We start from the raw sequence: 23,613 nt of genomic DNA, 5'->3' as shown, positions 1-23,613 counted from the left end.
TTTAAACGGCACAGTGACTGTACGACTACTCTACGATGAATAGCTGCTAGAAAATAAGTTTTATGTTGTTCTCAATTTTGTGTTGATCACAAACGTGCAAATACAAAAAATGGAATTTGATAAGATGTTGACTATGTTTACAAGTCGATATGAACGACGATTTGCCTCGACGGCGTAATAAAGTCAGGTTACATGTAAAATGCTCATAACATCTAAAGGTGTATTGTTCGGAATCGTAAACCAACCTAAAATAAACAGTAAAGTGGTTTTACGTGTGTTCATATATAGCCTATATTCAAAGTTATCTATTATTCAATGTGGCAAACACACAAAGGACTGTCCTTGAATGGCAGTCTATGTGTTAATATTCAACATTGTGATGTTTGCTTTGCCCAAAACATTTAATCATTAGTCTTTTCCCACATTAGTGGCTGTTCGTTTGCTTTATGATTATAAGAAAGTGTGAAAAAGCGCAGACCTGTTTTGAATGGGCTTTTATTCTATTAACTGCGCAGACTATTTGCACTCATCGCCTATCATAACATGCATAACACATTCTGATCGAATTATTTCTGTACACTATCTTCGCAGAGATTGCACTCTCAGCATGTCACTTGTTGTATTGTTTAGGAGCCCGTTGGTTTTTGCCGCAATGGTCGTTAACCTCTGAATGACCCCATGTGGAGCCCACGCCTCAGAAACCACCGCAGACAGGCAGTGACACAGTTGAGCCAGAGGATGGCGCACCACGACAATCCAAAACACCCAAGCTGTGGCTCAGAGTTCGCCCTAGCCACGAGCGCATGGAGGCGCGCCCCCTTCACATCCCACCCAGTATTTCCTCCGTGCACGAGTCTACCTCTGGAGGTCACCAAGCAGGATTTACGACTGGTCAACAAAAGCACGTGATACTCCGCCGTACCCCATATTTGGGTGCCTACGTAAGAGAGAATCAAGTCCATGTCCCACTCATTTCCATAATTCATCATAAATTGTGCAAGGGTGCTATAGGACGCGCTAAACCATAAGAGCCACAAATCAAGCACACAGGTTTTTGCTATTTTACTTCTATAACAATAAAAACAACAACAAATACCTACAACGAGCAAACGGTGGAATTGTCAACAAATGAGCTCCTATTTTGTGAACTCATTCTGCGGTCGCTATCCCAATGGCGCGGACTTCCAGTTACATAATTATGGAGACCATAATACGACAAACGAGCAATACAGAGACTCAACCGCCGTGCATTCCAGTAGGTATGGCTATGGCTACAACGGGATGGACCTAACAGTCGGACGGACCGATACCGGACACTTTGTAGGCAGCGAGCGGACACAGGGATACTCCCCGAGTCACTCAGCGGCGACAACACCCTCGGTGGAGCCGGTCAGGTACACTCAGTCCGCCAACAGCACCGGGACATCGTCTCTTTCGCCACCACCTGAACCACTACCGTGCTCCTCGGTCGCCACCTCATCCCCGATCACCGACACTCAATCTCAACACCGAGCTGTGAAAAACTCTCTAACGACCCCGTGCTCGAACTCCAACGGAGGCACGCTGCTGCTCAGCCGGGACTGTGTGTCCAAAGCTTCGCCCCTCGAGGAAGAGAAGCCTGCAGGAAGCGCACCAACAACTCCTCAAAATGTCACCGACTCAACACAGCCTCAGATATATCCATGGATGAGAAAACTACATATAAATCATGGTAAACTATTTCAATTTTTAATGATCTTGTATTGACTTTAGATACTCGGTGCTGTGTTCTTCTTTGGTATAGATGTGATCTTCTTTAGAGCGTATTCAGACTTTTTAACTAGAAGCAAAACAGGCCAAAATTAAACAATTTTGACACAGAATGTATTTACCTTCAAAGGGACATGAAGCGCCATATGCGCCTCTCACCTGTTTGGTGTATTACTGTTTTTTAGTACTGGCAGCATAGACCAGGTAGGGGTAATTTCATTAATGTATATATATATATATATATATATATGGTTTAAGTTAGTTAAAATATATATTAGATAATTGTGTTATAGGTTATAGTGTATTTTAAGGTTAAATAGCCCACATGTTACATCCTTACTACTTCATTACTTATTCATTTTCGCAAGGTTCCGTTGAAAGGGTGTGTATCTTACATTGCTACTGTTGTTTTTAATAATTTGGGGGTCTATTAAGCATAAACGTAGTCAACTCTTAAGCCATTCCTGCAGAAACAAAAAAAAGGTAAAAAAAAACAACCAAAAAAAAGAGAAATGTGGTCAAAAGAAGTTTCTGACTGTTTTGTTTTAACATCCACTTTGTCTCGTATATCTCCCCCCCTATAGATTTGTCAGGACCAGAGGGGAAGAGAGCCAGGACTGCGTACACCCGCTACCAGACCCTGGAGCTGGAAAAGGAGTTCCACTTCAACCGGTACCTGACCCGCAGGCGGAGGATCGAGATAGCCCATGCCCTCTGCCTCTCGGAGAGACAGATCAAAATCTGGTTTCAGAACCGAAGGATGAAATGGAAGAAAGACAACAAGCTGAAGAGCATGAACATGGCGGCTGCAGGCGGGGGAGGCTACAGGCCTTGATATTCCCTCCTCCACCCCTGATAGCGAGCACTATGAAAATAAAACAAAGATTGTCATATCAACGTACTCCTCCTCCTATTTCAAAAATCGCAGAGACTTGTGAACGGGCTGTGTGCGGGACAGGGGACACCCCACTCAAGTCCACTGTATGTTCAACAACCGTCCCATTATATTCCTTAATATTATTTACTTTTTATTTCCACCATGGTAATGCTTATGTGATTAAAAAAAATGCATTATGTACAGTTCTGTCTAGATTTAGTAGAAAAAGAAACGAAATAAATGTTTGTTTAAATTATTTCTTGTTCAGACGAAAAAAAATAAAAACGTCAAAGCTTGAAATGCTACCTATACCGCAAATAAATCCAGTAAAAGTTGTGTAATGCACTCAGAACAATACCAGCCTAAGAAATAGAGGGTTGCGGTTGAGCTGCCTTTGTGTCTAGCCTTCGTTTTCTATGTATGTACTGTATATGTATGTATTTATTTGTTTGATGTAATGTAACAACTTGTCAGATAACTTGCTTCCAAAAGTAGAGCCAGCAAAGTACGTAAGCCTTGTGTGGTTATTGTGTGCGTTGTGAACACATGAATGGACAGAGGTGGCGACTCAGTCTTGAATGTACAGTAGCCGTGCCTTGCATCTTTGTTTTTGTTTTTTTATTTGGCTGCTGTTTGCGTTGTTCACCTGGACATCTTAGTAAAAACGTGTTTTGTCTTTGTTTTCTCTAGCTGTTTTTATGTGGAGGGTCCCCACAGTAAAACCCATTGCCTATTTGTATAACTCCATCGTGATAGCTTTTTGTAAATGTTTTTCAAAGACTGGAAGTCAAGAATATACTATAATATTAATAATGATGATGATGACGGTGATAATGGCCATTATAATAAACTTTCTACTGGAACGGCAACATTACAATGAGTGGACGTTTTTGTAAAATGTTAAGGGTTTGTTTAGACGTTTGCCACGACTGCATCGTGGAAAAGAAAGGTCAGAACTTGCTGTTTGGTCTAAAATCTCGAAGTCACCAGTATGAGCTGTCAGACATTGTAAAAAGTTTCCTCTAGTAAAATCCTCGAATTCAACAGGTCCCCTTGAATGAAAGCTGCATGTTTTACTCACCTTGCTGTGGAGCGGGGAGCTTAGGGGTCCTTGGCCACTAACCAGCTCCAGTGGCCGGGCGTCCCCTTGCGCACAGACTCCTGGGCTATTCCCTAAGAAACAGCTCGACTTTTCAAGCTTTCAACTTTATTAGGGCCGATTCTAGCTCTCTGACATTTGGGTGCTAAATGAATGGGGGGTTTTGTCTATGAATTAGATCGTAAAAATCATCCGGAGCGCGGCCAGATAGGCTCACTGGCCATAAACGGTCACGTGGTAGCCATTAAAGTAAGTTTTATGGTTTTGGGGAGTTGACAGTATATTGCACATAACATATAATCGCACTGACGGCGAGGCTTCGTCTGACTCTCTCTTTGCAGGCTGTAAGTGTTACTTGACCGGTGCAGACCGTCACTATTGCTCAGTCTGCCTCAGTATGGACCGGACGCTTTCCAGGATGAGGACCGCGTCTCTGGGTAAGTTTCTGCAGACTATCCGGTAGCCCGAGAACAGCCAGCCTGTGTTAAACAGCCTTATTATTGTATTTGCTCCCTCTATTTGCCCCTATTAGCCCATTACACTAATTTGTCAGTTGTGCAGTGCTGAATACTCTCGGCAGATGTTGCGCAGGGTTGGGTCCGGCTCATGGCTATTTAATTGCTTCCTTCCCCGTGTAACTTGTTTCCCTCCATCTGTGGTGCAACTCATAATCCATTTTTACATGTTGGATAATTATCCCTGTGTCCATTTCCACCCCCACAAACTTCTAGTTGTTGTCGTTTTATTACATTGGAGAATTCACAGACCGTGAACCAGAAAGTTTCCAAAGGATGTGTGGAGATTTCCTTGATAAAGTTAACTGCTAATGCAGGCCTACAGATTTACAACGAGCTCCGTTTGATTGGATTCTGTATGTGCTGATGACTTTTGGAAGTTCTCTGTCCATCCCTGGAACAAAGAAAGTTGCAGTTGTTGTTTTGCTGAGCGCTGCGCTGCACATGTTGGCACCGTGTATGTCTTTAGGGCGGGCTGTAAACCGTGTCAAGTAAACACAACATGGAAACAAACAGCAGTGGGGAGACGTTTGAAAAGGAATTCCGTTTTGTGTCAGCCACGTCGTTTTGAGTTTGGGGTTGAAAAGTTCAAATGACCTCTTAAAAGTCACTCTCGCTTTGTGGTGACCTCTTGTCCGACCAGTGCCAGGGCGAAACCAGCCACTAGCGGACCCTGATTCAAAAAACATGGATTGATAATAGGATGAATATAAAAATCGTTTCAAAGGATTTTTTTGGATGCGTTGGCCTTTTTCTTTTCACGCCTCTGCGTATTTTTTATAACTAAAGAGTATGTGACTCGATGCACTCCTTTCAAAATTGAAATCTCCAGGCCAACTATGAAAACAATTTTTGGATATCTCTATTTGAGTCTTGTGAGTTTTTTGCAGCAATAAACTTGCAAAAAAACACCCAGATTTCTTAAAGTTGCTATCTGGGTGGATTTGCAAAGCTAACATTGTTCGCATACCATCACAACTTAAATACCAAGTTAGATTTTTGGTGCAAAGGCCTTCTGTATGGACTCATTACTGGTTGTTTCTCAAATTTTCCGCAAATAAAAAAATATATTTACCACTTTAGGTAACTTACTCAATCCATTTTTAAATCTGTTCAATCTTTGAAAATACATTCTGGACAGATGAGGGGCAATTCTTCCAAAATGTATTTAAATATTGACTTGTTTTCATCAAACAGAAATCAAAGGTTGCACCAATTGTAAAATTAGCAGAATTAATCCAAACTGCTAATATCCCTCGGTTTATTGTTTAACAAATGATATTCTTTGTTCTGTAAATAATAACAATTTTAACGAAATACGGAATTTCCACTATTTCCAACTTGAGTTCAGACACACAGAAAAATCCAACAGGACAGAGAATGTGTCTATTTGGAAATGAAAACCGTTGCCAATAATTCAAAAGGAGAAATTTCGACAGGGCCCCATGTGCTACTGCCAGGCAGAGAGAGAGAGAGAGACGCGCTGTAGGTTCATCTGGAGGTCAGCCACAGCACCAAGATAAATCTGCATCCTCTCAGAGCCACCAGCAGAGCTCGCTTTAGGCCAAGTTCACTGTCACCCTGCTGTATATAGAGAGGAGAAACTACTCTCACATCCACGTTACCACGCGCACACTCGCCTTCACTTTAATGACACGTGTGCTTGGCGTTGCCTATAAGCATAATGCCTATAAATTAATTTACCGAGGGACACAGAGCCTGTGGTAACGTCCTGCACTGGAGGAGAAGACTATGTGAAGTGAGAGGGGGAGTCTAACTTTAAGTGTTGCCTCCAACAAAGACTGTTGGCTGCTTTGGTTGCTCTATAACGCTAATGAATGATTTGCATATTTTACGGCCCTATTAGTCTTGAGTGGAAGCCTATTGGATTTATCTTTTCACTCCCTCGTTGGAAACATCATACAGCTACAATTGCATTTTAGGTATTGTGCTGGCATCTTCACTAATTATGAAATTTGTGAAAATGATCATCGTGATAGCAAGAGATATACACATTGTTCAAATCAATTTTTCGTTTCGAGAGGGGCAGATATCTCACCGGGCCGGGACAGATGAGAGCGAGATAGCAGCAGAAGAGGAGAAAAAATTGGGGTCAAAAGTTTAGGCGCTGAACAAGTCTCCGTCATCTGTTCACTCGGAGCTTGATGCCAGCCTTATAATAGCGATCTTGACTCTCCACACAAAAGACAGAATAGCTTTGAATTACATATGTTGCACGGTGCACTCCAGGTGAACCCTGAAAGTGCGGTGACCTCGCGTTTGGGACCGGGGGAGGGGACCCCCCACCCGTCCCCAGCAACAAGATTGAGTGGCTGGCGTTTTATTAAGGCGGTTGATTGGTGAATTTCCTTTGAATAAATTGCATTTGATATGTTTAGGGACGAGGGCAAAATTTGCATTTTGAGGATTGATACTCTCGACCCGGTCACAGGGTAATGGGAAGGCCCACAGCCCCCAAATTGAGCCCCCGGACCCCTTAAAAAACATTTAGCCCCTCTCTTCCTGATCCGATGAATAGAAGCCTTTTAGGAAAACAGAAATGGCACAGATGTCTTTGTGAATCATAGATTAACGTTTTTTTTTTAAATTGTAGAAAAATATAATATAGGCTTTATATTTATTTTATTTTTACTGGGTCTATATTTAATCCCCTTCGAAAATGAATGCAGCTATTTCTTAGATAAGATAAAGCATTGAACCCTTGTTTGTACGTGTGAGAGCTCAATGAAACATACAAGTGAAAACAACATGGCTGATAACAAACCCAAATTGACACCAAAAAACATTAACTATATTGACATTATGCTTAAAAAGCCTTACACTGGGTCTGGGTTGAATCACATAACTTATTAATTACAACCGACAATGCAAACGCATGGATCACACGATTTTGTTAAACAATAATAATAGAAGAACAGAGAAACTTCCAATCTGGGATCCCTTTGATAAAAAAATCCCAATAAAATCTGACTATATTGGTACTTTAAGGTTCATACATTGTTTTTGTCATGTCAAAATTAAATTAATTGAAGAAAAACTTTATTTCAAGGAACTTTTTACAAATCCTAATTGACTTCTAGTGATTTAGCACATTTGTCGGCATGTGCACTGCGGCACAATAGGTGCTTTGCACTTTGAACATGTTGAAATGTATAAACAAAGTTCAATGAAATTAAGAGAAGGCGGGTCTCATTCAAAACTTTGTTTATTGAATTAAACATAAAAAGCTTGTCAATGAAGAATGGAAATGTCCCGATACGATGCAAGTGAGGTCAGCTGAAAGTAAATATGCCAAATGTTATTATTTCACTCTATCATTTTCAATAAAAAGCATCGTTTCATACATTTTAATAAAAGAATGGCACTCTGATCTTTAACTTACCTTAAAGTGCACACTCCAACTTATTTATATATATTTACATTTGTAATACGTCTACAACTTACTTCAGTTTTTGAAACATTTGTATAGTGTCGCCCTTCTCTGAAATATTCTGTCTCAATACGTTTAATTATAACATGCAGCTCTTAACTTAGAGGAATAAAGAAGTTGACCATGCATTTTCTAAAGGATGGAGCTGCTTTTGTTCGTCTCTTTATACCGTTGAAGGCTTGAAAGTCACTATGTTTCTGTCTAATCAAAGTTTGCAGCTATAGGCTGTATTAAAACTGCAGCCAAAGCCATAGTTATTGTGAAGGCTCGTTCTGTTGCCAATCCTTGATGTGAAGTGGTGGAAAGGACAATCACACGTGACATACTGTATAAAAGAAAAATATTGTATTACCAGTCTATACCTCTATCAAAATATTTCCATTAAGGCATGAAAGGTGTTTTCTGGCACATCTTGAATGCAGAGAGGATTTTTTTATCCCGCCGTCAGGGCTCCGTAGACAAGAGACCTTGTGAGAGCCATCTGCAATCTGTCACTATCGTTACAGCACTTCTCTGATAATCTAAATTTACAGTAAAGTGTCAGCTTGATGTATATTGGCTAAATAGACCTTCACCTCACAGTATATGCTCTGAAAGGGAACACCGTGATCTGGCTGTTACTATTTAGTCCTAAAATAAAGATCTCTTAACACAAAGCTGTAACGGGTTTTATTCACATTAAGAGCAAAGTATGTGTTTAAATTTAGTGGAAAATTACTTACATTGTGTAAGCTATTTTTAACTATAGCTTCCAATTGCTTCCTTTTACTCCAATGGCCAATTTGATGATTTTTCTGATGTCCTATTATGTTTTGTGCATGCTGCATTGTTCGAGAGATTTCCCGATGCTTTATTGCATTCAAATATACAGCAGCACCTTGCAGGCCTGGACTAGATACCGGTGGCATTACCAGCACCATTAGTAAAAGACTTCTTTTGTAGCACTGAACCGGACTCTTGAATCATGATATGTTTTTTAAAAAAGTCATTCACGAGTGAAACAAAGAAAAAAATACTTCATATAGCAAAACAAGAAGAATGACCTGTAAAATCCGAGTAAGTGGATAATAGACAAGCTGATCTGGCCCATATTTATACAGCATGTAATAGAATGGCAGCAGAATGTAAATTTAGATATGAGGTGTAGTCGTCTTACCGCTGACATTATGTTAACATATTGCCTCTCAGGTGGTCTCTTGGCCATATAGTGGATATATGGCGAGAAGTACATCAGCTGCCATGTACAAGGAGTTAGGTGCGAGAAAGCCTGTTAGTATCAGCTCTGGCTTACAGCAACAGTGTGCTACAAAAAAAAGGCACTTTTGAAGAGGAGAATTTGTGACCTGCCTCTGGTTGCTGTAGGGGGAAAAAATAATTTACCTGTTAAGTCGTCTGCATCAAAAAACTAGAGGTTTAGTGACGGCACTGTGAATTTTTTTTAATCAAATATTATATCAGACCATCTGCAGCAGATTTCTTTAGTTGCGAGATCCCCTATTCCACATATTCGAACACATAGTTTTACGTGTGATTTTCTAGATAGTTTGAAGTCTTTTGCACATTCAAAAAAATCCTTTGGTAACCTTCCCGGGTGCTGACCCAAGCTAAGTGCTCCGCCAACTCCCGAGGGCTGAACAGACCCTGCAAAACTGAAGTCCAAGTCCGGGGTGAACCCCAGGTCACTGCGTCTAACAGATATGAAAATGTCGCCTCTTTGGAAAAAGGGCACGCCTTGTTGTTTAACAAAGAGTGTCAATGGGAAAGATTAATCAGAAACAAAATGGAAACGGTGTCACTTCGGGGTCAGGCAGAAGTTATCTCTGTTTAGAGAGGAGCGAATGGAATAGGGGGGGTGGGGGTGCAGGGGAAAAGGAGAGAAAAGAAAGCTTTCAATATTTCCAAAGTTTGGCCTCTTGTTTCTCCATGCAGAGGCCTTGTTGAGGTGGACAGTGTGGATCCACTTTGTGAAGAGCTGCTGCATCTTCAAGGGACACATATACAGTGTGCCACCTCGGACATGGGGAGGAAACAGGACCTGGACTTGATGGCTGATGTCGAGGAGCACGGTCAGATACTTTAATATTTTTTACCTTGGAAATATGCAGTTTCAAAATTATTTAAGATGTTCAATCTATTTTTATATATGGAAGTCTCCCTGCAGTAATTACATTTACTGCTAGTATTATTATTGCTATAATTATTTAACCCTGGCATTTTTGCCCCTTTAAACTTTTTGTATCCTCTCTCTTCAAAACATATTTTAGTTAATACAGGGCAATGTTATTACCTTAGCCGTGGTTGTTTACAGTAAAGTGGTGGTGCAGGACGCACAGGAAAGTCATGTTAAGATACTGCATATTTGTTTTGAAATGGTGGGAAATTGTTCCTTTGAAAGGTTTAAACAATTTTCAAATGCAATCACATTTGGACAATTTTATTGGATAAGAGATTATCTGTGCTGTAGAGAGAAATGATGGCATGTACTGTAGATGGTCTATGTTGGTTGAAAATGCCACGCTTTGTTTGGTATGTGGCTATAAAGAAAGGTACGACCACTGTAATTGTTTGTCCGGTGTTTGGATTTCCTTTCAATGGCAGTTAACACAGCAGAACTGATGATACGCGATGGCAGTGCGATCAGAGCCAGATAACCTTGCATGTGGTACAAACAGCAGAAATAGCTTGAAATTATTGTTATGTCCTGGCCAATTGCTTAAAACAACCGTTTTCACATATACATGGAATGAAGAAAAGGGAGTCTTTTGGATTTACGGCGGTGTGCAACGTGAGAGATGAGTGTTTTCTCTTGTTTTTAAGTGTGTCATAAGCGAGCATCAGCGGGTTTCACTGATGCACATGTCATATGCTTTATATGCAGGCTTGTATGTCCGCAGAGCAGCGGCTCGTCAGTGCTTGCAGGAAGCTTATGCATTGTTATATTTTTCGATCATTTGAATAAGCTATACAACATTACAGTTTGCACTGTTGTGTTGGCGTGTTTTTGTTTCCCTGTTTGTCTCTTTATTATGACTCAACACGTTTTCAACTCCAACAACCGATATTCACGACACTAGCTATTAGAAATTGTCCTTTGTTTGTGTTAACCTTTATTTTGTCAGGGCTTGGATTTCATATCCACTTTCTGTTACACAGGAGGTGGATTTTATCACATGGAGGAAAGCCTCACCCACATAAGTTTGGCCCCATGCAGTAAACAAGTTAGTTGATTGGTTTTGCTTTATATACTGTGATTTAATAAGGAAAACATCAACGTAAGCCAGTCCAAGCAGTGTTGGTGGTACCGATGCCATGCTTTCCATTGGTTCCTGTTTACATGATGCCCACAGGATGCGCAGTGATTGGTGGCGCTTCGCACGTGACCAGGCAACTTTGTACATTTGACAGGGAGTAGGAGGGTTTTGTGGAGATCAGAAAAACGACAGCGCGATAAAAATTAGTATTGTTGCACTTCACAAATTAATGACCATGAGTTCCTACTTGATAAACTCCAACTATATCGAGCCTTCCTTTCCTCCATGCGACGAATATCAGCAGAGCGGATACATCCCCAACCCTGGTGATTACTACGAGCGGTCAAAAGATACGGGCTTCCCCCATCACGACGAGCAATCCTATCCGAGGTCAAACTATACAGAAACGGGGTACGATTACGGCAACGTTCCCGCCACCGGACTCGATGATTTCGGCGAAGGACATCACGAACAGCCGCAACCGGTTCCACAGAGCCACGGTCCTCGCGTTACCGCGGCCCCAGATGGTGGCGCAGGGGCAAATGCGAGCAAAGACTGCAGCCTCGCCGGTGAGGTATATCCCGGTGTAGCGAAGGGCAAGGAGCCGGTGGTCTATCCTTGGATGAAAAAGGTCCACGTTAACAACGGTGAGTTATCGCCACGGCTAAATAGCAGAACCACTGAGAAACAACCACTGGAACACACGCAAGCCCATTGAGGCAGCACTAGTAGCAGCCCTTACAACAGCAATTTACGACTATCGAGCAGCAGGGTCGGTAATTAAGGACCCTCGTAAATTTTATTGCCTGTGTTCGTCTGTCGGGGCCATGTGCTTTTGTTGCTTTTTAACCCAAACTACCTCCACCACTGGAGCCGAGCCAAACTGTAATATCCAACCCCGCTGTTTGTTAATCATTTCTAAGCTTGATATGTCCCTGGATGCGAGTGCTTGTACACTCGGCATCTCCACATTAATGCCATGTCCGTAAACTGAAATAGGCAGACAGTAAAACAAACAGAGTGGCTGTGATTTTCCACCAAACCCAGAAATATTATAGAATTTTTCAACCATTTAATATGTCCGTTGGAGGAACTTTACTGGTTTGGAATAAACGCTATATCAGCCTGGATGTAACACCTGCTTGCATGCCTGTGTATGGCTTTTCCCCCCTCCAGTCAATCCCAATTACACTGGAGGAGTGCCCAAGAGGTCCCGCACTGCCTACACCCGCCAGCAGGCTCTGGAGCTGGAGAAAGAGTTCCATTTCAACCGGTACCTGACCCGGCGCAGGCGGGTGGAGATTGCGCACACCATGTGTCTGTCAGAGCGCCAGGTCAAGATCTGGTTTCAGAACCGGAGGATGAAGTGGAAGAAAGAGCACAAGCTTCCTAACACCAAGATCCGCTCTTCCACCTCGGCCTCGTCCTCAGCCTCGGGGGCCCAGCAGCAGCAGCAGCAGCAGCAGCAGATCAAAACAGGCCAGCAGCTTGTCCCCACGCCGTGCACTGCAGGTCTATAGTGCCTGAATGAACCCCATCCCACAAAAAACCCAATCCAGACTGAGATGGCAAATATCACAAGTGGAATTTGATGGACCGATTCTCAGTATTTTACACATGGTGTTATCTATTTCACCTTGCCTCTGCCATTGGGCCCCTATCACGTCCTTTGTACCCTTTCTCCTCTCCGGTCGTCCTCGCCCTCTTCATATAAGCTTGAAATTCACCTTTAATTGCCACGATGGCAACTGAAGTGTTTATATATTTGTTTATTATTATGAAAGAAGGATAACGCACATTCAAACGTATGGATCAAAATGTATCATTGCAGTTAAAATTGAGTGAGTTAAAAGTACGTTTTAACTCATTTTTCTATCTTTTCTTTGAGTATTTTTTTTTTTTTTATTATTATTTCTCATGGAAAGCTCTAATATACTTGAAATATATTTAGCGAGACTCTAGATGGCTGTTTAGAGGTATGGCATCAGTCAGAGTAACAGTGTAGTTTGTGTGTTTGAGTCGGTTGGTTTACTGTTGAATGTAGTCCATGGTGACTTTCACATTTAATGTACATAGGCAAATCATAATGAAGGCACAACAAGAGAAGCATTTCGTCACGTAGAAATATGTTTGTTGGTATTGTAAGGTCTAGGTTTATTCGTGCTAGTCCGTCCCATGTTGTGCTGTGTTCTAAACTGTGAATATTTGTATCTGTTGTCTCAGTAATGACCTTTGTGATGTAGGCTAGTGTAGGCTCAGTCTGTCCTTGTGAAATAAATATGTACTTCACTTATAAGGTTGACTTTGTTTTGGATATTATGTAATTGCAAATACTGACTTGGCTTTTGCGAAATATGTATTTTTTGAAGCCGTGCGTAAAAACATGCCAGATGCATGTATTTACCTCTTTAAAAAAATATTTATAATTTGGGGATTACACTTTCAAATTCGAACATTTTACTTCCATGTCGTTTGCTTTAATTACAGTGCATGGAAGTGGAATGAAAAAAAACTGTGATTCATAAAGCATTTTTATCAGTTATCCAGTGTTTGGAGATGAATGCGTATAATTATGATAGTGTGCGTAAAATTGCATGCGTACAATTGTGACCGAACATTGGATAGTTTACTGCACCACACTTTAATAATACTTTAACTATTAACTTTGTCTAAATACAATCAAATTATATTTGGTATATTTATACGTTATTTGCAGAGACGATTCACTTGTTAATTATTGCGCAAAGCTGCGCAGTTTCTCTTCTGTAATATTTACAGAAATGGTAACAGATCCAACATTTCAGGTGTTTAATATGTGTAACCTATTGTGAAGGAACTATGTCTTACAAAAAGTATTTCCATATTCAAAACATTGCGTTAAAAGTATTTTTGCCTGACTCCATCATGTCTTTCAATCCTCACTGACTGGAATTATAATCCGAAATGTGCCAGAATGTCGTGCGGATTTTCGTGGGTAAATATGACATGTGGTTGGGGTTTAGGAGGCAGCTATATCAGCTGCTTAAGATTGCAGGCTTTACTACTGATACGGGAATCAAACCAGTGTGTTAAATGTATCCGGCCTCACATATTGTTCTCTCTTGCCATTATAAGGAGATCGCAGCCAACCTCAGTGCACCAGTGTGAGTGTTGGTCACTACCTGATACATCCAAACAATAGCGAGTTCAACCCGGGGACACGGCCGGCTCTGGCCAATCACCAGCTCAGAGCACTTCTTCTGACCCCTGACCTTTCAACACACACAATGTTCAGACCATACATCAGTGCTAAGACCTCCACGGGCTTCTTCTTCACATTTACGATTTACCCAGAGACAGCGTGGAAACCAAAACGGTGTTTAGGTGTGAAACTGAGCCATAGATTTCCCCAAAATTATTCTTAAAGACAGCTCTTCTGCAATATATCACAGAAACACCCCTGTCAGGTCGTTCAGAGAGGGCAGATATGAACTGAAACATGCTGGCATTGTGCAAAATATTCAATATGTTTTGGCACTTATGGTTTCTGCTCAATATATATGCCAATAATAGCACAATGGATGGGTCAGCAATGCATTTAATAGTAAATTAGATAACACTGAACTCACCAAAATTCCCACAGAAAAAAAGCCACAGAGTGACAGATTCATTGTCCAAATTCACACAAAAACGGTTTTATAGTCATTGATACAGTTTTTGTTACATCTTTCACTCAACATTTGTGTCTGTATAAGACAAATTATCCTGCAGAAATGTAAAAACCCTCTCCGCTTATACTACCCAGCCCTCTGTGTAGCACTTGCTGCAGACATGGAAGATGTGCAGAAGATGGCGTTGAGGCTGATTGGCACCGATTTTGCGCAGACTCCAAGAAGTCCAACTAGTTAAATTACAAGATTTCAAGTCATTTGATTCGCGAATAGAGGTCACTTCCAATGTACTGAAATTTTAATCCGCTCTTTCACGTGACTTGTTGAATAATGAATGCCCCGGGGTCAGAAATAGATCTGAAAATCTGCCTTATTTTCATTTGAAGTGATGCTCTGCAGGGTGCGAGTCAGATCTCTTCTCATCTGACAGTCACAGAAAACTGTCCGCTGGACACAGACCGCCATGACTTGTGAGTAGATTTGGCTGTTTTTTCCTTGTACCGTTTGTGGAGGTGTTAAAGGATAGTATGAATATACCAGAAGTGGAGTTTGCTTCATGATCTTCTGGTTAATATTCATGTATATTGTAATATGATCTGCTTATTTCCAGCTATACGTTACTTTAGAGTTTCTGAGCTTGCTAATATTCCAATTCATTATTAAGCTCAACTAATTGTATTTCTCAATTTGACAGCAAAACATGTTTATTGACTTAAAAAATATATTTATTACATAATATGTGTATGTACTTGAACCTATGAAATATGATACAGGACAGCAAGTCTAATTTTCCACAGTTTCTTAAATCTTCAAACCACGACAAATTAGGTTGATGAAATGTAAGAATCACTTTGCCAACAAGTGTTTTATAAAACACATTTTTTTAAATAAATTGGTACACATTTGATTGCAGAGGTAATGATGAGGGTGCAGCTGCAACTTTATTGGGCAAAATCACTTAAACTTGACATGAATAGTAGCGAAATGAAGCATCAGCCTGCAATTATGCTTGCAAAGTTTACCTCAAAAACACTAAAGATGGAACAAAACTTGGTGGTTGTTTGTATGAATTTTGAATTGGCAACGTTTCTGTTTGTAATTGTTATGATTGTTATCAATCTATAATTCCACTATTGAATTTAAAGATGAGAGTAAGTGTATTTCAACAACAGTAACAATACAAAGGGCTTCTGTTGTCTGCAAGAGCCTTTCAATGAGAGTGAACACAATAGGCAATTTAGACACAGATTAAACATTAACAAATTACCTAGGGTATGTGACAATGCTAATGCTAATAATAATAATAATGATACGTATTTTGCAAATACCTCCAAAATGTAACGGACAGCAATTCACTAAAAGCCTATATATATTTCATTCCGTGACTATTTCACGAACTGCCGTGAGACTGTTATGATATCATATTATATTAGGAACATTTTCATTTTCAGTCATGAAGAGCCAGTAAGTTCAACATGAAAATTATTTTATTGCAACCACCTCTACGCAAACAATTACGTTGTCTTAGTTCGTCTGCATCCGTGCATGAGAGATGTCTCCAAGTCTGCTTAAGGCGTTGAATTTCGCATTAGCCTTAATGTTGGCCGATGTAAACCTCGCCGAAAGAGTTATCTTCGCTTGAGTGTAGGTAACCCAAGCCTGGCTGTTAAGAGGTCTGAGTGTCAACATTGTGGGGAGATATGGACCGCCGTCTGGCCAACATCCAGAGGTCTGCGCCTCTAACTCCTCTTTGCTGACAGTGATAAGGAGCCCTGATTTGTGTAAATAACTCTGAAACATTTGTTTTATGCAAAAACAGTTCAGATTTAAAACATAATCAATCATCTACTACTTTTGAGCAAAGGGCAGGTCTAGAAAAAGTGCAACAAAATAAAAAGTAGGATACCAGCCGCGGGCCTTTAATTGGTTTCCATCTTCTCCTTGTTTTTGTACCCAAAATAACTTCCCACTCGACTCTCTATGCCTCTGCCCGGGTCAGGGAAAACGTCAGGTGCTGTGTCGAAAGCCAAAGTGGGATTATCTTCCAGAGCACGGTCATGTCCAGCCATATAATCCTACAGTGACAGCTCCACATCTGTATTTGCAAGAACAGAGAGAGAACATGATAACACATTACAGACAGACTGTGTAACAAAACAAAAACCCTCATGCGTCTAAAACCTGTGCGTAAAACCTCTTTTCTAGTCCTGGTCATTGTTAATCCTCCTCTTTTCTTCAGTTGTTGAAGTGTTGAAGGTGAATTAATAAGAGCTGGTCTGCTTCCGTTCTTGTCTTTAAAAGTTTACCGCTCAAGTTGTAGTTTGAGAAGACAAAGGCTGGTGTGGGAGTGGGATGCTGTCTATGTCCGCCCCGAATGATTAATCGTTGTGGTGGGATTTTTCCACGCCCGCTGCTCGGTGTTGACGGAAAACAAGCGCCAAACGGTGCCGAGAGAAGAGAATCTCTTCCGGGATAGGACTTTTGGCATTTTACAGCGTATATATCTATGTCATGCTATATAGATAGCAATTGGTTTATATTATGGTGGTTTTGGCAAACAGCAGGATTATGTTTTAGACGGCACTTTTGCACCCAACCCCTCCCCCTTACAAAACACTTAAACTCATCCTTCGCAAAAAAATCTGTAATTTCTAACACCAGTCAGTTGGTCAAAGGAAACGGGTAGGTGCATTTAGGTCAAATGAGGGTCCATGTACTGAACAGCGGGGTCGAGCAGCCTCTCTTTGGTTACCTCACCTCCACTTTCCGCTCACTGCTGACTGACACACATCCCTCACGACCACCAGGACACCCTCCCTATGTAGGACAGGTAAATGTGTGACCTTTTTTCGTTTGGCCAAACGCATGCAGCCTTTCGCTGATGGAGAACCAAATGCTGATTAAGTGGCACTACAACCAAACCGTGCGACTGTGGACGAGGGGGGCGATATTGAGTAAAGCTCTCCACAGCCCTAGCTGTGTTGTAAAGAGAAATGAGTAGACGTATGCTGGACATTATGCCACTCTTAAATAGTATTTTGTAAGGAAAGCCCTCTTCATCTCACATAGTGCGAATTGTCACGCTGCAGTGCAAGACATTCTGGTTTTTAAGCCTGGCTCAGAGCAGAGCTGGCTGCACTTGACACTCTGCATAATACAGGCAGCCTTAGCTCTTTCAGCCGCTAACAGGCACCAAATATATGGCACTTTAAAACTGACAGAACGGTCTTTCCCTTTGAATGGGCGACACGTGGAAAAGCTGCTTCTCTGCGAGAGACTTGCTCCTCTGCCAGATACATTGCAGTGTCACATACCCTTCTTTTTTTTCTCCCTCCGAACTGATCCGTTTCTCCTCAGGGGCAATGACTGCCTCCATTAATGATTCACGGGCTCAAATAAAAGGGATTTAAGTTGACGTTGCGTCACGTGAGTGGGGCGCATAATACTGCGCGATGTTATGGCACGGGGAAGAAAACCGGAGCCCCGGTCTGGCCATATGATGCTGATTATATGCGGGTTACCCCCACTTTCCGTGAGGGGAGTCCGGGCTTTATAGTTTGTTTTTCGAGCTGAGAAAAAGAAAAGAGCGACAAACTGAAAGAGAGAGGATCCCGGGTTTGTGGATGTATTATACTGCTGTCACGGACGGATATGTTTTTCCACGCGGACAGATTCAGAAACCGAGCTTTGGGAGGATGGATTTTATTTTGAGGTATTTCCGCCGATTGTTCATTACTGTCGTGAGTTATTGCTGCGCGAGGCAGAGGTCAGTAAAATAGGGGTCCAGGGTTTCTGCAGGGCGAGACAATGTAGACAGGTACCAAGAAGCTACCGATATCAATTTATCTGTTAATATCTCCGATTCATCATAGCTAATCGAATGAAACATAAACAGACCTTCAGATGTTACACACAATATATATAGGTGACGATTTAAGGTTTTGTGTGGGCCATTAAGATATAGGCATTGTTCCATGTTATGCTTCCTAAGTTAAGCATTATATTAAAGCCATTATTAGTTGCCATGTAAACTTGAGTAAGACAGACTGAATTCTTTTTGATGTATTCATATTTTTAATAGTAAAAACAGCCATTTGGATAAAGGGGCCCGTACAACAGTTTGTAAATAAAGCGGCCATTTAAATATTGGCTTCCAAGAAAAGACCCCAAGCAGAGCGTGCGGCTGCTTCAAGGTGCAACCAGTCCTATAAAACAAAACATCTCGTCTTTACGTGGGGTTTTGTGTGTAAATGATACATCAAGAAGATTTACATAAAAAGTAGGGGGAAAGCGGTGAGGTTGTGTCGCTCCGCCAGGGAAACGAGGATATAATGGAAGACGGAGTGCCATCCAGGATCGCGCGGCCGTGCTGAGGTCACGGCGCTCCTTCTTGATTTATGGGCGCAGGGACTTGGGGAAGATGGTGCGCGAGAGCTAATGACTATTCGATCCGTTTGTGGAGAAAATGCTTACCGGCCAGCAGGGCAACTACAAACACGTTATTTGCACTGTCCCATTTTATATTATTAGTGATATTACCCTGATGGGGAGCAGTATTTGGTTGTAATGTTATTTTTGTCTGATGATGGTCTTTGCATTCTGGCTCTTATTTATGCATTTTGTCTGTTGTTTTTACGTTCTTTTGTTTGCTACTGATACATATATTTTGTTTGATATTTTGTTGTGTAAAACAATAATGAAGATATTAATGCTCTCCCTTAGCTGTAAGGATATACCTTAACACAAAGACTTGGAGCCTGCTGCTAAATCTAAAATCTTACCCAAATAATTATCTTGAAAATGCTTGCATCGAATTTGACTAAATTAGGGTTAGCCTGTTTTCGAGATGTTTCATTCAGCGCCTTTTAAAAAGAATAGGCCAAAACAATTACGTATACTAACAATAGACTTATTTATAATCAAACTGTCTTACCATAAAAAATTAAAATCGCACTAATATATTTTCCGGAACACGTTGAAAGGTTGTATTATCTTCTCAGAAATTGAAAATGTTTATTCCTCTATATGCAGAAATCCAGCAAAGTAAATTCAGGCCATCGCACGGTCTCCCAGACACCTTGAACTGCTTTCGGTAAGTCCATATATCTTTATTGATTTATGTTATGAATGCTTGATGGTGATATCCTTATTCAATTTCTAATAAGTACCACACACGCCCACCAAAGCACTTGCAGGAATAGAGAAGCAGCCTATGGCTTGTACATTTCCTCCTAGCAGCAATATGACCAGCCCGAGAGCAATAATTCCTTCTCTTCCACTTGTCTTTGTGGTGTAATTTGTCACTATAAAAGTGACGAGGGGAATCGCAGCTCTTGGAGCGGTGCCTTACTCCTTTCAAAAACTACTTTCAGTGAAAGCCATCTGCTTGTAGCTGATATAGTTTACTGCACTCAAGTTTTAAAAACGGATTTTCTTTCATCAACATTTCCGTTTTTTTTTGTCTCCCACATTGTTTTACGCCATATTGTGCGTCTACTATACGACCACCACTTCATGACATTTCACCCTCAGCTCAGGGCTAAACTAAAGAGAGAGACGAATCAGCATTTTATCAAAATACAAAGAAGTAAATAATTATACAATGTGACTCTGGTTTCAAAAAGAAAAAAGCCGAGTTGGCTAAAAAAAAGTCCTCACGCGTGAATTTTTGTCCCACTCAGTCTCCCACGCCGTCCGTGTGTTCTATACGTAATTTTAATTGTCATTGGATTTTGTCTCAGAGCCTGAAGCCAGCAAAGAAGCTGCAGCTCTGAACTTGTTTACCGCCCAACGAAGCTGAGAGGACATAAATCTATTTCCTTCCATTCTTTCTTTGGCTGCAAAAGAGCAGCATTACCCTGCAGAGGGATTCCCCCAGCTGCCGACTCTCTTCTCCCCTCTTCCTCGCTGCATGTCCTCCGCTCTGCCTTTTGGTGATGAACCTTCTTCCCATTTTTCACACCCTGCTCCCGGTGGGGTTTTCCCCTTGACATACTTCGAACACGGCTTTGATCTGAAGTTGTTGTGCTTTCTACTCTTAAACTAATACTTCTTCATATAAGAAGCCATGCAGGCAGTGGAATACCAGCGCTGGAATGAAAACAAATAGCGCGTCCCTTGCGCTTAAAGATTGAAGACTATATGCAAAAATGCGGGTTAATGATCAAGCCGCGGATAGAAGCCCTTTATGTCCCGTGGAAATGGAAATGCAGCATGGTCAGCGGCTGATTATTCCTTTGTATTCTCCCCTCTCTCCAACATCTTCTTCACTGGGATAATAATTCCACCATGACGTGGAGTAAATAATAATACAAATATTTAAAACATTTTAGGGATGGACTTCCATTATATTTGTAAAGATTTTTTTTTTTATATAGATACACTACCTCATTTGGTTGGGGGAGGAGGAGAGTCAGCCACTTGATTTGAACTGGCTTTCCAAGGCGCTACTTATTTGCATAATTTTTTTGGTCTATGGTGACGCTCTGGTTCGGGGCAGTTCACTGGTGTCTGCATGGTACTGGTGAAGGATCACATCGTCTAGCATAGCCTTGGCTGAGTTTAATATTGCTATGAAGCCCTGGCCATTGCTCTAAAGCATGACGATACGTTCAATCTTGAGGCCAGATAACTCTTATCTCGCTGACCCGACCGCTCACGTCTGCTTCCGTAATCTCGGTTTACCCATCCACGTCGAGTAGGGGGGGAAAAAAAGAAAAGGGGAAAAGGAAAGGGGGTTCTCTCGGCTCTTCCCTTTTTTGTTGTGGCTGCTAATGCCTGGTGCATGGCAGGGCGCACTCTGCTGCTGCTGCTTCACACAGCCAGCCCTGCCTTTAAACTTTTCTCTGGATTACTGCTTTGATCGATTTCGTCACTGAATGAGAAAATATCGCTTGGTGCTCTGCATTCGTCGTCAGAGGATAAGGTAAGCAGGCCAGAAATAGGCTCCCTCGGTTGTAAATGGCGGAGTTTGTGTGTCGCGCGGTGATTTATCACCGTATGACTTAGATCTCGGTTCAGGAAGAGTTCACACACACACAGTCAGGCAGCCAGATTTCTCTAACGTGGAGCAGAGGGCTGCGCAGAAAGTCTGTCATTTGTCTCTCTTTCTCTCTTTTATGACTATCGCAATGGCTCGCCTGGAGATACAGACCACAAAGCTTTCTGATATCTTCTCCAGTTCATCGTGTGTGCAGATACAGCGAAGACACCTTCTTTCACTCTGCGGTTTAACTACATTGAGGACAAGCTCGGGGTTCATTTTATACTAATTTGCTTTACACGGCTGCACAAACCCAGAGTTTGCCGACATTTTCCTTTCAGTTCTTTGCGTTCATTTTATGAAAATGCATTCTCGTTATGTTTGCTCCGGGACTATACTATGGGCTACACCTATGGATTGAAATCAGGAAGTTTTTATTACATCGTTAATGTTGGGATCACATTTACTATCAGACACATAATACCAGCCTATTAGTTTCAGCAGTGAAAATTTGAAGTGAGGCTTGCAATCAATTTATTTGGATTTTATTGAGTTATTATTTATTACATTTAGAGTCGAAATTATCGGCTTTCTTGATTGGATCGACTGCAATTGTTAAATCTAGAGTCCAGACAAAGGAACTGCATAATTCCACAACCAAATAGTATATGAATCGGGCGGGTTTCATTTTATATCTATGGGCCGAATGAAAATTATTCACTTTTATTTAAAAGTATTGCAGCACATTATTATTATTATTGTTAATGCGATCATTATTACTTTTTATTGTTATTGTTATAATAATAATTACTATCATGCATTTCACTTTCCTATTTAAAATAGCAATGGTTAAAACATCGGAAGTCCACATCAAATATTTCGCTATTTCATTAGTAATGTGACATCATAAAATATTTCCCCATGATGACCCTTGGATCTGTGTCTATTATGGTTTATAGTTTCCCCAATAAGCTTTTAGAGAAAGATCCCCATGGTTACCTGCGTGAATTATGATGGTTTAGCAGCAGGCTCTACCTGTACCATGCCGGGTTTCTGTCCGCCTGAGTACCGGGCTTGGCTGCGCACCGGGCCACTCATTCTGAGCAGGCCGTCCCGGCCCACTGACCCCCATATATCACCGCGACGGGCCGCCGTGCACACAGCACCGACAGCAGCCATTATTATGGGCCTGCAAGGAAAAGTTCACACCGTGGTCATGGAGATGCACGGAGGCTCGCCCAGTTTTTCCGGTTTCCTCGTGCTCCTTCCATGTATCTTGCAGCATACAAAGAAAAGACAGAAAAGAAAGAGAATGCGGTTGTTTATGCATTGCGTCAGGTGGCCGGGGAAGCACAGCGCATTGAGATATATCCTGTTTTCTGAAGGACGATTGTTTGTTAAATCACAGTGAAAAACAAAAATGTGTTCAAAGTTTATTGGCCACATGGAATGCATTCATTTCTACATAAGACATTATATACAGTGTTGACGGCCCTGTTGGCTAAATAACAATATATCAGAGATATTATTTTCCTGTGTGGTTACCCGCTAATAAGATTTCCCTACAGCACACTTTTTACTCACAGCATTTTCTGTAAAAGGTGTTCTGTAACTCTGTATTCACTTTCATTGTTAATAGACTCAGAAGTTTAAAATGGCATGCAGTTTCTTGTTAGGTCCTAAAATTGATTTGGCAATCTGAAATGCTTTTGAAAAGGTTTGTTTTGATGTGGTTTGGCACAGATGGTAATACAAGGTTAGTGCGTGCCTTTGTGCCCTGTGTAAGCCATAAGGTAAACGGTAATACTCTACAGAACTGTTGGCCCTATCTTGCTTCCATAGTCTCCAGTGTCAGGCCTGTATTGAAAAGTAAGATGGATCGCCACCATTTCTTCTCCTCACAGTGCGTCTTGTAACCCTAGGTTCACCCGAGGAGGCCATTGGCGGAGAGGCGTCACGTGACCACGGGGTGCCAATGTTATTCTACAAGGGTGTCAAGACCCTGTCAGTTTCTGAAATAAATATTGGGAAACGGCGAG

General features: G+C 41.4%; 2 protein-coding genes across 2 annotated transcripts; both read left to right on the top strand.

Moving 5' to 3' along the window:
- The first annotated feature begins 1,128 nt into the window (after positions 1-1,128).
- Positions 1,129-2,584, top strand: hoxa5a (homeobox A5a). Its single transcript, XM_076075280.1, has 2 exons — positions 1,129-1,711; positions 2,334-2,584. The coding sequence occupies exons 1-2, from the start codon at positions 1,129-1,131 to the stop codon at positions 2,582-2,584; spliced, it is 834 nt and encodes a 277-aa protein (XP_075931395.1).
- Positions 2,585-11,171: 8,587 nt separating this feature from the next.
- hoxa4a (homeobox A4a) lies at positions 11,172-13,401 on the top strand. The gene is made up of 2 exons (XM_076075245.1): positions 11,172-11,589; positions 12,119-13,401. The coding sequence occupies exons 1-2, from the start codon at positions 11,172-11,174 to the stop codon at positions 12,460-12,462; spliced, it is 762 nt and encodes a 253-aa protein (XP_075931360.1). The 3' UTR covers positions 12,463-13,401.
- Positions 13,402-23,613: the final 10,212 nt, after the last annotated feature.

Source organism: Anarhichas minor, unplaced genomic scaffold (assembly GCF_050575085.1).
Source record: "Anarhichas minor isolate MPS153535 unplaced genomic scaffold, ASM5057508v1 ptg000051l, whole genome shotgun sequence".
Classification (NCBI taxonomy): Eukaryota; Metazoa; Chordata; class Actinopteri; order Perciformes; family Anarhichadidae; genus Anarhichas; species Anarhichas minor.
The sequence above is the reverse complement of the archived record's forward strand: the minus strand, read 5'-3'. Positions and strand labels throughout refer to the sequence as shown.

What these genes read in the sequence shown, in the direction of transcription:
- hoxa5a (XM_076075280.1), top strand. Translation starts at nt 1,129, where the DNA reads ATGAGCTCCTATTTTGTGAACTCATTCTGCGGTCGCTATCCCAATGGC. An exon ending in AAAACTACATATAAATCATG is followed by an intron (nt 1,712 to 2,333) that starts GTAAACTATTTC and finishes CCCCCCCTATAG; the next exon opens with ATTTGTCAGGACCAGAGGGG.
- hoxa4a (XM_076075245.1), top strand. Translation starts at nt 11,172, where the DNA reads ATGACCATGAGTTCCTACTTGATAAACTCCAACTATATCGAGCCTTCC. An exon ending in AAAGGTCCACGTTAACAACG is followed by an intron (nt 11,590 to 12,118) that starts GTGAGTTATCGC and finishes TCCCCCCTCCAG; the next exon opens with TCAATCCCAATTACACTGGA.